The sequence below is a fragment of the Leiobunum rupestre genome, chromosome 1 (assembly GCF_980474605.1).
Source record: "Leiobunum rupestre chromosome 1, qqLeiRupe1.1.hap1, whole genome shotgun sequence".
Classification (NCBI taxonomy): Eukaryota; Metazoa; Arthropoda; class Arachnida; order Opiliones; family Sclerosomatidae; genus Leiobunum; species Leiobunum rupestre.
In genome coordinates this window covers 42,445,036-42,458,001 of record NC_143384.1, presented here as the reverse complement: position 1 = coordinate 42,458,001, position 12,966 = coordinate 42,445,036, and the positions used below count along the sequence as shown (strand labels likewise).

Genomic DNA, 12,966 nt, shown 5'->3' with positions numbered 1-12,966 from the left:
TATTATAGTACTGCTAACAGGGGACAGATATTAAAATTATTATAGTACTGCTATCAAGGGACAGATATTAACATTATTATAGTACTGCTATCAAGGGACAGATATTGCCTAATTTATTATTATAGTACTGCTATCAAGGGACAGATATTCAAATTATATATGCAAGACTTACTTTACAAAGGAACAATATTAATTAAATAATAACATTTTTTGATTATTTTTCTGAGTATTTTTGTGAAATTTTGATTTGTGGCTAATAAATAAGAAAATTCCACAGAAAATTTAATTTAATTGAGATTATTGCTTTGTAAAGCAAGTCTTGCCTAATAATTTTAAAATCGCTCCGTTTAAAGCATTACTATTTAAAAGAATAAACACAGTTTAATAGGCTTTCATTTTCCGTTTCCCCAAAAACTGAACTTTGGTAAGATGCCTGGCCCATAACGAACTCTGTGCTCTTCGTGGCTATCTGTATCTCTCGTGTAATAATAAATAACTGTTGAATGAAATCTATCTAAATAAGTTTTTTTCAACTTGACGTGATATTTCGGTGTCTTGAGAAAACACATTTTGGTATAGTCAAAATTAGTTTAATAGACTTAAATTTTCCGTTTCCCAAAAATCAAACTTTGGCAAGCCGCTTGGCCCGTAATGACTCTGTCCACCTCGCATGTCTGTCTCTGTCGAGTAATTCCCTCAAGCGTCCTTCCCTCACGATTCCTTCCCCCACCGCCGGCGACCTTTCCGCGTCCCGTAACTATCTGGCCGTTAGCTTTAAGAGCTGAAAAAATTATTCACTCAATATAATTTTTTACTGATTAAAACTAAATTTAATTTACTTGAAATATAGATTAGGTGGAGGATTGAAGTGTCAGGAATGCGATGGTGGTTTCAGAATTTGTCTTCGATGAGTAGTTTTTCTCTAGATCCGCGGGAAATGAGTGAATAAATGTTTTAGCTTTCAGAGCTGAAAAATTATTAACTTAATTTGAATATAATGATTTACTAATTAAATCTAAATTTAATTGACTTGAGAAAGATTTTTTATTTTGGCCGTGTGCCTATGTTTATGAATGAAACCGCTAATTTATGTTAAGGTATTAAAATGTAATGTTAAATGAAGGGGTCGTCCATACATCAATTGTTTCGTAACTTCGAAATGGTGGCCTAAATCGGAAAAATGCCATAGAACATTTTCGTTTCAAAATAAACTGTAGAAATCGTAGGTGCTCGGTCCTACCACCATTTAGGATACACCCTGTATATTACCTTACATGAGAACAAAAAAGAAAAATGGAACCCACTAAATTCTGGTTTTCCATATATCTGCTGACATTTTATTACATTGTTTTTCAGATTTACCATTCATTAGAATCTAATAAATTGATTCAACCAGAATAAAAATAGTGTTCGGTGATACCTATTTCAAGGCTAAAATGTGTTGAACAACTTAACTGTCATTATTATTATTCCGGAAGTAGTACTCATATCATATTCCCTTCTCACATTAAATTTTCCCAAAAACCAAACACTACAGGTGGTGCCCACCATCACTATAAATGGTTTTCACCACCATGACATTGCTTCTTATAAACCGATATTGTTGGCTAGTTATTTCTTACCAAAAAATTTTAAGAAAAGAATTTGTGGTTTTATCATTCATAGCTTACCATTCATGCCGACTGTATTTAATTAGCTATTGCTTATATAGTAAAGGTTTATATATTTAGATTTTTAAAAGTTGCTGGATATTATTGCTTAAAAAATTTTAAATTTTATTACTCCACTGTTTTATTTACATAATTTTTCTTTATTTTAGGGAATATTTAGAGTGTCATGTGAGCATGTTCTACGAGTTCTTCGCAAAGGCCGTGAGACTCTTTTAACGTTATTGGAAGCTTTTGTCTATGATCCTTTGGTTGATTGGACCCCTGGAAACGAGGGTGGTTACACTGGTGCTGTTTATGGTGGTGGTCAGATTGATGCCTCTGACACCAAACACGCTAAACAACAAATGGAACAAGATATTGCTCAAGCCATGCTTGCTGTCAGAGTTGCAGAAATGAAATCCGATTGGATCAGGAATAGAGATGAACTTATTGCCAGCTTTCCCAAGTTAGAAAAATACTTAAAAGCTTGGGTCTCAGCTCAAGCAAATCAGAATGCTGCTGAAATTCACCTTCAAGATACATGCCAACAGCGTGCAGTGCTTGAAGAAGCATTGGGAAATAGCCAGCATTCTCTATATACCTTACCGCAACGTTACAAGGACTATGCTAGAGTTAGAAACATGCTTATGTCAGTTCAGGAAGCAGTCAAAGAAAAAATTTCAGAGTGCAACAAATGGCAAAATTTGCATGTGGTAATCGTAATAATAATAATAATAATAATAAAAATGTTTTCTTCAAGTGCTTTTGTTTGGCCTACAGGTTGCTTTTAGCTCAATGACAGGACCTGAATTGGGTAAATGGTGTGCTGAAACCACTACTGATTTACCAATTGAAGGCCTGTCAGTAGCTCCTGTTGTGGATTTTTTGCAATCTGCAGGACAAGGCCATTTAGTTCAACAAAGCGAGCAAGCAGAGTCAGAGTTAGGAGAATTTCTACAGCAACAGAAAATTGCTTTAAGAAACTGTGTTGAATTAGTTAGAACTTATGCCACAGTCATCATGAATGTAAGACTTTTTGTTATAATTTTTACAATTTTTTTAAATACTGTAGATCGCATCTCATCCTTTAGTGTTTTATTTTTTAAGTTTTATATATAGCGAAGACTTACATGAAAACAGGACTTTGCCTTAATTTAAACAATGAACAATTTTAATTAATATTTCTAGTACCCTCTTGAATATCAACAGCAAAATCGTTGTTACCAGTGGAAATACTGGTTAGAAAGCCTTCTACGTGATTTTACTGTTAATAGGTAATATTTTTGTATGCTGTACCATAGATGAATATAGTTAAATTAATATTTTATGTATAAAGATGCCAAGAAATTATTACTGAATTCCACAACAAATACCGTGTTGATATTGTTGATATCAACTTAGTTCAAATATCAATATCAGTTCAGTTTCAACTTGAGTCCCAAATTGCTGATGTGAATGCCAAAATTTCACATGTAATAGCTAAAACATTGGTTCGTCAAAGATTTCTGATTGAATTGTGCTTTTTTTTTTAGTCTTTGGATAGAAGAATTAAGGAAGGATTAGATGATCCAGATATGTTAGCAAATGTTCTTGAACAGTCTCGCTCTTCTATTGCCCATTTTTTGAAAGGTAATTTATAATAGACCTTTTCAGAAATTTCTTGCTCAACTGGTTTGCTTAGGACATCACATCACAATCCTGTGAGGAGCATGTGAATAAAACAATGCAGTGATTTTTTAAACTCTAAATAACAAACATACTGAAGAAACGAAGATTGGCCACATGGTGTTTCATTGTTGACAATATGATTTATCTTTCACAGTTTTTTAGAAAATAGTATACAAATAGTAATTACCGCTATTGTCATTTGGTTTCCTTTGGGATGACTCCCTTTTAATCGAGCACGCGTGTTTGAGTCTGATTTTATTTTTGTTATGACTACAGGCTATCAAGGATCTGTTATAAATTAGTAGCACCGTCAACAACGGGTTAAATGTATCCCGTTAATAATGTGAACCAGATCGAGTCATTCATAAATTGGGTGTCTGAGGGCTGATTATTCGTGGCCTCGGTAGGCCAATGATAGTGGCGTTGGGACAGTATCCCAAAGGTTGTAGGTTCGATTCCTGCCCGCGGTGATATGATTTTTCTCAATCACTCTGTTATGGCACCACACGCAGAGGTATTCCTTGGTTTAAATGAAACTTCTTGAGTGTGATTATTTTTAGTCAAACTTTTATCGCCAACATAATTTTCCTGAATAGGCATTATAAAGTGTTGTAGTTTAAAACAATCCTCCATAAGATATGATCATATGACATATAGAACAAGAACAAATTAAAACTCATTTCAAACTAATAATAATAAAATCATCTTTATTGAGGATATCAACATTAGCTTAAAGCTAGTTTATATATTGGTCTAGAAGTTAGTGACCCAAGTGATCCAAAACCAGTTACTCAATCAGGCATTTAATTTCTGCGGTTTTTTTATTGAATTATAATATTAATATTGATAATAATTAATATTACCTTCTGGTATTATAGAAAATGGCGATCAGGGGTATTCTAGCCTACAATGTTTCATAGTTAGTATGCTTTCTTCACTCGGAAAGAGATTATTGATGATGGAAAATGCAGCATCTGGTACAAGTTGCAATATTAAAGTTATTTTTTTCTGTTGCTTTATTTTAATTTTGTTAATATTCTAGCGGCTGGCGATAGTCTGGTTGACTTGATGTCATGGGACGGGGATTGGTTTTTGGACGAACTATGCAGTACAATGCACAACATTAGTCAGCTATTTCGAATGATTCAAAGTCGCACCTTGGTTAGGACGTAATTTTATACATTGCCCACTCTGATGTAATGATAAATATCTTATCTTGTTCTCAGACCTCACCAGATATTGAACCTGCAATACAAACCGTCTTTGCTGTTTATAACGTTTTTAATGCGTTGGAGGTAAGGTAAACAAATTATAAATAGATTTTAATATTATTAAATGTATATATTTTAATAAAACAGGATTTAAGCTTAAATTTTCAAACTATCATTTTGCCTGAAGCTGTTAAGGCAATTCAGACTCAAGATCTGAGTGTTTTAGAGATGATTGATCAACTGCATAACTTAATTAGTAGAGTCGGGTTGCCACTGGAAAACATAATGGAACAACTTGAAAGAAATACCAGAGATATCATTATGGGCATTGAGGTAATTTTTTCTCCTGTATTATTATGCCATCGTCATTACAGTATTTTTTACATTTGCTAGATGAATGATACAAGTCTTTTGCAAATTGTCATATTCATCCGTACAGAATTCAACAAACTAATGCCTTTAGATCCAAATGCAGTTGGTTAGTCTCATTAACTTATTTATTCCAAATAAATTTAATGTATTTAATATTTAATTTTTGGAAAATGTTTATTCATTATTATTATTATTATTATTGATGAGTGGGGAGAAGGACTAGAGATATGCCCATTCGCCCAATTCAAGGTCCATTGTGCAACCTCAGACCTTATTACTTAAAAAAGGCTTATATCCGACACAATAATAATATCAATATTTAATTATTAACATTATTATTGTTATTAATATTAATATTGTTACTCTTTGCATGCCATTTGACATCCACTTTGGTTGCAGTGCAATTTTCTTTCTTTACTCTTTATAGAACACAATAAATTATTTGATAAAGAGACATTTAAAGGAACATAATTATTAGGCACTAAGTTCTTTAACTCTTTTGTTATATAACATTTTTCCTCAACCCATAATGTACAGAACTTGCACCAGGCCAAATGCTTTATATGGGACTGAATGGCCTTTTCTCAAAATTGGAGTCGGACATGGTATCATTACTGACGTCCTTGGATGTGTTGGATATTCCTCCGCCATGGAAAAAAGTTGATCTTGTACGAGAAGCTTCAGCACTCTTGGTATGTTTGACTAAACATATTTGCAGTTGATTTGAAAGTGTAAGTTATTCGTTTTGTATTTAAAGCCGCCAGTTCAGTCGGAATCCACAAGAATTAACTTGCAAGCTATTTTTTTCTTGAAAAAATTGCATGCTATGCAACAATTTTTTCTGTTGGCTCAAAAAATGGCCGATGGTCTACAAATTAGCAACATCCATTTGACTCCTGACTATCACCTTCCAACTGAAGATCAATTATTTAAGCCAATAAAGGTATACGAAGAAATATCATTGTTAAATTTAATAGCAATTACAGTTGATGTAACTTCTTTGTAGATCTTCATTGCCGAGTATGTTCGAAAACATGTCCTTGGTCTTGCTTCACAATCAGTTGGTCTTGCCATTTGCGGTTTAATGACCTATCTGGATATGGATGTGACCGCTGAAATTGAGTTAAGGGATATTGGGGCTGAAGGGCGAGTAGCAATGGACCAATTAGCAAAAAAACCATTTGAAGTTTGTCAAAGGCTTGATAAATTTAATGCTTCGCAACTCGCACAAGCTCGCAATCATATGAGTAACTTTGATAATGCATGGAGAAAAGAGGACATTGCAAGACGAGTTGATCAGTCGATTGTTCAGTTAAAAGCAACTGCTCATCGTCTCCAGCTTCAACTTGCTCGTCACCAATGGCTTTATGAAGACTTGCTTGTACAAGGAAATATAGGGCCGCTGCAAAATGTTGTTCCTCCATCCAGGGTGACTGTCATGTCAGAAATGAGAAAAGTTAGTGTTAAATTATTAATTCAGAGTAAATGAAATACAACTAATGATAAAATCGTCAGTGGACTGGGTGGGATTCTTGGATAATAAAATTATAATCATGAAATGTTTTCAATCTCAAGTTAATCACAGTTCTAATTTTGGTCTTTAGTCTCAATGACTAAGAATGACACAGTTACAATCGCCTCCTATGGAACCCGATAGTGTTACTGCGTTTTGAAGGGTCTCATTATCAGAGTACGGTCCTACCCCCTTGAGAGCCATATATATTGGTTCAGCTCACCTAGCTGTTTTATCTCTTAGTTCACCTAATCATAGTGGCCAGGAATCCATAACGCTACGTGGAATGAGTATCTCCCCATATCCCCTGTGGTATTTTGTGGCGGAACATTGTGGGAGGGGCTAAAAACGCTTATACCACCTTAAATGACGTCAAATTCAGTGACAAACAAAGGCTTATAAGCTCCGCCTACTATGTTCCGCCACAACGGCGGGGAATCGAAGCTGTTATTCATTCCAAGTAGCGTTATGGATTCCTGTATTTGTATATATATATTCTTTATTTAATGAAACATTTTCACTTAAAGAGTGTTCAAAATCTGCTGTCATTGGAATCATCTGTTGCTGGTAGTCAAGATCGTTATTTAAGCCTAACAGCTAGTATTGAGCAAAGAATGAAATGGGCAGCTGGAGCTAACCCAGATTTATCCTCTACTCAGTCGGAATTTGAAATCGCTATAGCTGAAAAGACTGGACTAGTTATAGTAAGTTGTTTAGTTTTAATTCGTCAGATATAATTTAATTTAATTTAATTTTTATAGAACTCAACCCAGACCACTCACGAACTTGTCAGTGTTTGTAACGCCATTTTGCACTTTGAAGCACTGCGAACTAGAACAAATGAAGCAATTAATTCTGACAATAGTTTCCTTACTTTAATCAATAAGTAAGATAGTTTATAAGGAAAGCTACATGCATATAATTTTATATTATATAATATTTTAGATGCCAAGAGTGTTGCATGGTTGCGGAACGTTGTAGTAACCAAGCTACTCCAATGGAGGAACATCTCTTGGAGCTATTGGTAGTATTAAATTGGAATAAGTATGTTCAAATTTTTATTTTAAAAAATTTCATACTCTAGCCATTACCAGAGGAATCCATTATAACCCAAGAATGGATTGGCATTTTATTAGAGAAAGTCTCTCAACTTTTGGCGGCCAGTAAGGAAAAACTAGAAAGTCAAAAAATGGATTGTTATGTCCAATTGGTAAGACAATTTTACTTCTAACATTTCCAACTTCTAACTATTAAATATTGGTTTTTCTCTATTGCAGGATGTTGTGAAAAATCATGTCTTCACCATACGTACGATGCTTACTACTCATCACAAAATTATGTCTGAATTACGGAATATCTTGAAATCCTTAGCAAAGGTTTTATGTATATATTTTACCCTTGACTGATATCATAATTTAACCAATTTTAATAATTTGAGGTTTAACTATACCAGGCAGAGGGAATTTCTTCCTCTCTTGGGCCTAACTTGGTCTGAACAAATTTTCAGGCCCTACTCAACCTCCTCTAAACTTAATGTAACACAATCCACCCGTTTATGAATTTAGTAGTGTTGGTCAATATCATATTATAACCCATTCCAACACCAATATCAATTTTGAGAATTTACCAATACCTATTATTGACCTGACATTGGAGATTATTACCTTAGCTTATGGGACGTGTGGGGTAAACATGTGAAATAATCGTGGACGTGTGGTAGTAAAAAAAGAATAGTCAAAGGTTAATGTTAGCCTGGTTTTTGAGAAAGTAATGTTTAAAATATCAGTATCGGTATTTTTTAAATCTGTATCGGTTAAAGAAGTAATTTAGACACCAATTATTCGGAAAAATACTGATATCGGTATCTGTTATCATATGGTTTTTGACCCGTCACTAGAATTTAGGTACATCACTGAATATGAATACTGATTTTTTTACAATATGGTCAACCAACTGATTTACCCCATTTTTAGAAAGAGATCAAAATTTTTAATAGAAAAAATACTTGACATGCAGGCTAGGCTGTGGAAAGGGAAAACGAACTATAGGCAATTCATAAACAATAGTTAGTTGTATGCTTGCAAAGTTTGGCTACGTCAAATTTTGCAAAAGTGCCATCTATTCCCATTTTTGGAAAATTGGCTTTCAAATATTTGATATTAAAAAAATGTAAAATTGATACTGGTAATTAATAATTTTCCTGATATTAATCGAAAAATTAGTAATTTTGACCTTGAACCAGCCTACATTCAGTTTGCGCCTGTCATTAATATTTGTTTATCAAGCTTGTGTGATAAATTACTTATCTTATTTACTTCAGCTTGAAGAACAAGGCTCAGGGTCTCATGGTCCAATTCAAGCATACATTAATCGCTACAAAACCTTCTCGGAAAGTGTTTCGAAAATAGTTTGCAATGTCATTCAAGACAATGATGAGATGGAACCCAATCAGATAGAACAAATAGCGTCTCAATTGGAACAGCTTAAACACACTACCTACGACGTTTACGAAGAGTTGCTCGAATTGGCGGGGCCTTTAACAGGTAATGAAACCTGCTCTGGATGGATCTGTTTTGGTTTATTTTCTCTTTGTTTTACTTATAGGCTCCAAACCTGCCATTCTGTCCGGTGGAGAGTATAAAGATGATAATTTATCCATCTCCACAAGTAAATCCACTACAAGCCGCTTGCGTGCTCAGGAACTGTTGTCGGGTGTTTCCCCAACTAGTCAAAATCATCCTCCACGTCAAAGCTCAACGGAAAATTCCAAAAAAGAAAATGTGACTCGAGATCCTAGAACCGGAAAAGGTTTGTTTCGTGGCATTTTGTTATCTTTATCAATTTGCAACAATTAATTCATTTATTTTATGAAAAATAACTTTCTTTGATCACAGTAATATATATATATATATACATATACACATATATTTATATATACATATACATATATATATATAAATATATATATATCTCTCTCTCTCTTTTGAAAAAGCTTCTTTTGTTGTTATCCCAAGAACATTATATTTATATAATATTTCTTTTTCCTATAATTAATTTTATTTTCCTATTTTTGGAGAATCTTTTGTACTTCACCCCTTGCAATTATGTGTTTTGATATAGGTTACCATAAAAAACTTGGTGTAATTTTAATTGAAATGCCTTCATTTATCATGTCACACATATTTAAGCCAAAATTATTTTCAAGTTATCAAAAAATCTCACTCATAAAATTATTAAACCAAATTCCTCTTAAGCACTATGGATTTTCACTTCCTATTTATTCAAAATCTATATTTTTCCAAAAAACAATATCCCTTATAAAATCATTTAAATTGATTACAAATTCCGTTTTTATATACTGTGCAGTAATTCAAGAAAGGAATACTTATGCGACTAACGTCTGGAAGCGTGTGAAGATGAAGTTGGATGGTAGAGATCCTGATCCAAATAAAAGATCTTCTGTGGCTGAACAGGTAATAAGAAACCTTTCTCTATTAGCCAATCCTGGGTCGCCTGATTTAAAATCAGTTTAAAACAAACCATTGATTTAAATTGCATAGTGTATTACAATGGAGGAATTAAGTGATAACACAACAGACTGGACTACATATCACCAGGAGTAAATAGGGGGAGTAGATATTTGTGCAAGATGTTATGTGATCTACTTTCCACAGAGGGGAGACAATAAAAATTAGAATAGTCTACAGAGATAGGGGAAATCAGCGTTCTTTTAATTGAATTAAATAAAGTCGTTAAATTTAGTAAATAATTTTTTTTTATTCCCAAATCACTTTAGTAAGTTAAGTTATTGGTAGTTCTGAAATGCATTTTCTGGCTGGTAACTGTCCATTATCGGTTTTTTAAGCCTTGGAGAAACTCAGCCGGCGGGTGCTGGACAGTGGCACCAATTCTTAGGTGTTAAAAACCTTAAATTTATTAAATTTGAATGTTAACGGAGAAATATGTTAGCCTGGGGAAAATGAAACCTTCCCAGCATTCCAAATAAAACGTTTTTGCGTTACATAAAGGGAAAATATTACTGAGAATTGGTCTTAACCCTTCACTGAAATTCCAGCTAGAGCTATGCCCAATTTACGCAACTTACTTGCTTAAAGCGTTGTACATTTTAGTTCCTTCTCTGGTTGCATTCATCTACGTAAAAACTCCAGAAAGGTACCAACTCTCAATAATGTCAATGATGCCTACTGCCCCTATTTACTCCTGATATAACGCCTCCTATGTGCTAAGTATTTATTGCGTATTGAAATTAAATTTTGTAAATTATTTCTATCACCCTGTACATAAACGTAATAAGTGCACTATAACACACATTCTTTAATCACACTGTACATTTATAAACACATGGTGTAACAATCCCCTTATTTATTATTAAATGATGCAGAATTTGCATTCTGCACGTTATGACTTTTTAAATGGCTTAAGACTTTAAGCATTTTCTATTGGGCTGCTCCGAGTGGTCTCTGATCGCCCCAAAAAACGAAACTTATACCATTGGGAAAAAAGAGCAGTTACGAGACGAAGTTACGTTTTCCATTGACTCCCTCACAGATTGATCTGAGCTGCCCCGTCTCTCAAGACAAAGCAAAATTTTCAGATTGCTCATATCGCCAATGGAATATGAAATTCATACGCGTTTGCTTAAATATTTGTATTTCATTGGGGTCAATTTAGATGGCTCCTCCGAGCACCTCCGATCTAGAGCGATGATGTAGAAGACAAAATTGGGTCGCTCTCCGAGTGGTTTCAATGGAAAACGCTATAAGACTGCTAGGAAAAAAATACTTGCAAAATTTCCACCAATTGGGCAGGAAAAGAGCCATTTTTGAATTTGAAATAATTTTTTTTTATTTGAACCAGCACTTTGCTGGTAAAAGTGATGTGCTTGAGTATTAAATCAGCATTATGCACTGTTTGAATGTTGTCGTTTTTTTTTTGTTTTGTGATCATCAGTTTATTGAAGTTTTATAATTTATCTCCTCAGGTGGATTACGTGATCAAGGAAGCGACCAATTTGGAAAACTTAGCTGTCCTATATGAAGGCTGGACTCCATGGGTGTGAAGTTGGCTAACGTAAAAGATTTTACTGGGTTAAAATTGTTCTATGCGTAAAAAAGTAACAAATAATGTTTTCACGACATTACCACCCAAAAAATATACAGCCACAACAGTTATGTCGAGGTTTATTAAAAAAGTAATGTCCGACATTTCGCCTGCGTTGTGGGCTAATTTTTGGTCAAATAAAAAAATAAGAATATATAACGCGAAAGGAAAAAAATGGCTTAGAGTATTGTTAACGTTCTGAAAAAGTAAAAAACAGTTTTAACAAAGACATCACAAAGCTAAGGGCAAAAAACATAAAATTCCTATAATACAATTTGTAAATGATAACACCGGAATTCAAATATAAAAGGCACGCTTGGTTTTTTGCCCGTATTTGAGAAAATAAAACGTTTTTTATTTTGAATGACCATAATAGTAACGTAAACTGACGCGAAGATTCATAAATGGAACTACTTCGATGATTTTTCTCCCTCTTGTAAATTTTTAAATTTTATCAGATATGAGTATTTTTTTTTTCCTATTCTTAATTTTGAACTATGTTCGTTATGTTTTTGAAAAACTGAGAGGGAGGGAATGAAGTAGGAGTGTATTTATAACGGAAATAAGCCATTTTGAATAAAATCCCCAATTTTTGTAGTATTGTTTGCTTCTAGTTAGTCCGAATGATCCTTGCACAGTTGCAAAACTACGCGACTTAAGGCTATATACTATCAAAGGATCTTAATAAAAATTGTGTTTAATTTCTCACACTTAAATATCAGCCTATATTTTGTTTAGGTACAATACCTTTAAACCGTCATTGGGGCATTTATTGTTGATTTAATCATTACACTAAATTATATTTTCAAAATTGGCCATTATTTTAGTTTTAAACTAGCTTATGAGCTATAATTTCCAATAGCTTACTTCTCTCCAATCTTATATCTTAGTTCAAATAAAATAAAGCAATTATGTCTTAACTAGCCAGATTAAAACATGGTTTAGGATTCGACCAATTATACATTTTTGTTAATGAAACCATTTTCTCCATTTAGCTTGTATTTCTCTTTAATAAAATAAATAGTTTAAAAAATATATGGTTGTATTCATGTTTGAAATAATATTTTAAATTTGGAGGGCTTGGTGAATTTTGCAACAGTTATTCAAAAATAGGAAATTTATTATCGTTTTTCATTTGACTCAAGATACACTCCGAAACTGCAGATTTAAAGAGAAATACTGAAATAGTACATTGTTTTGGCATAGAGCCTACTAGATTAATCTAGTTGGCTACGGTTTTGGAGATTCAAAAACCTTGCTCGATCTTGATCCTTGTCCCTGAGGAGCAGTGAGAAAATTCAATGTATTTAATAGGTGAGGATTATAGATGTGCAAAATATTTGGTTACACCAAATAATTCGATCGAATATTAAAAGTTTAAGTTTGAGTTTATTATTCTTTGTTATTAAGTATACAAGACAAGATGCAAGGG

General features: G+C 33.4%; 1 protein-coding gene across 1 annotated transcript in view; it reads left to right on the top strand.

The window, feature by feature from the left end:
• Window positions 1-12,456, top strand: part of nonC (serine/threonine-protein kinase Smg1) — a 39,402-nt gene extending 26,946 nt beyond the window's left edge. The window contains exons 26-47 of the mRNA XM_090180286.1: window positions 1,820-2,362; window positions 2,430-2,675; window positions 2,838-2,923; window positions 2,986-3,121; window positions 3,182-3,278; window positions 4,196-4,294; window positions 4,360-4,478; window positions 4,544-4,612; window positions 4,676-4,861; window positions 4,922-5,006; window positions 5,438-5,592; window positions 5,658-5,843; window positions 5,907-6,356; window positions 6,941-7,117; window positions 7,175-7,299; window positions 7,359-7,437; window positions 7,498-7,623; window positions 7,691-7,789; window positions 8,734-8,956; window positions 9,018-9,221; window positions 9,780-9,886; window positions 11,416-12,456. Of these exons, the coding sequence (XP_090036412.1) occupies window positions 1,820-2,362; window positions 2,430-2,675; window positions 2,838-2,923; window positions 2,986-3,121; window positions 3,182-3,278; window positions 4,196-4,294; window positions 4,360-4,478; window positions 4,544-4,612; window positions 4,676-4,861; window positions 4,922-5,006; window positions 5,438-5,592; window positions 5,658-5,843; window positions 5,907-6,356; window positions 6,941-7,117; window positions 7,175-7,299; window positions 7,359-7,437; window positions 7,498-7,623; window positions 7,691-7,789; window positions 8,734-8,956; window positions 9,018-9,221; window positions 9,780-9,886; window positions 11,416-11,493 (3,675 nt within the window). The 3' untranslated portion in view covers window positions 11,494-12,456. The remainder of the gene's footprint in view (window positions 1-1,819; window positions 2,363-2,429; window positions 2,676-2,837; window positions 2,924-2,985; window positions 3,122-3,181; window positions 3,279-4,195; window positions 4,295-4,359; window positions 4,479-4,543; window positions 4,613-4,675; window positions 4,862-4,921; window positions 5,007-5,437; window positions 5,593-5,657; window positions 5,844-5,906; window positions 6,357-6,940; window positions 7,118-7,174; window positions 7,300-7,358; window positions 7,438-7,497; window positions 7,624-7,690; window positions 7,790-8,733; window positions 8,957-9,017; window positions 9,222-9,779; window positions 9,887-11,415) is intronic.
• The last annotated feature ends 510 nt before the right edge of the window (window positions 12,457-12,966 follow it).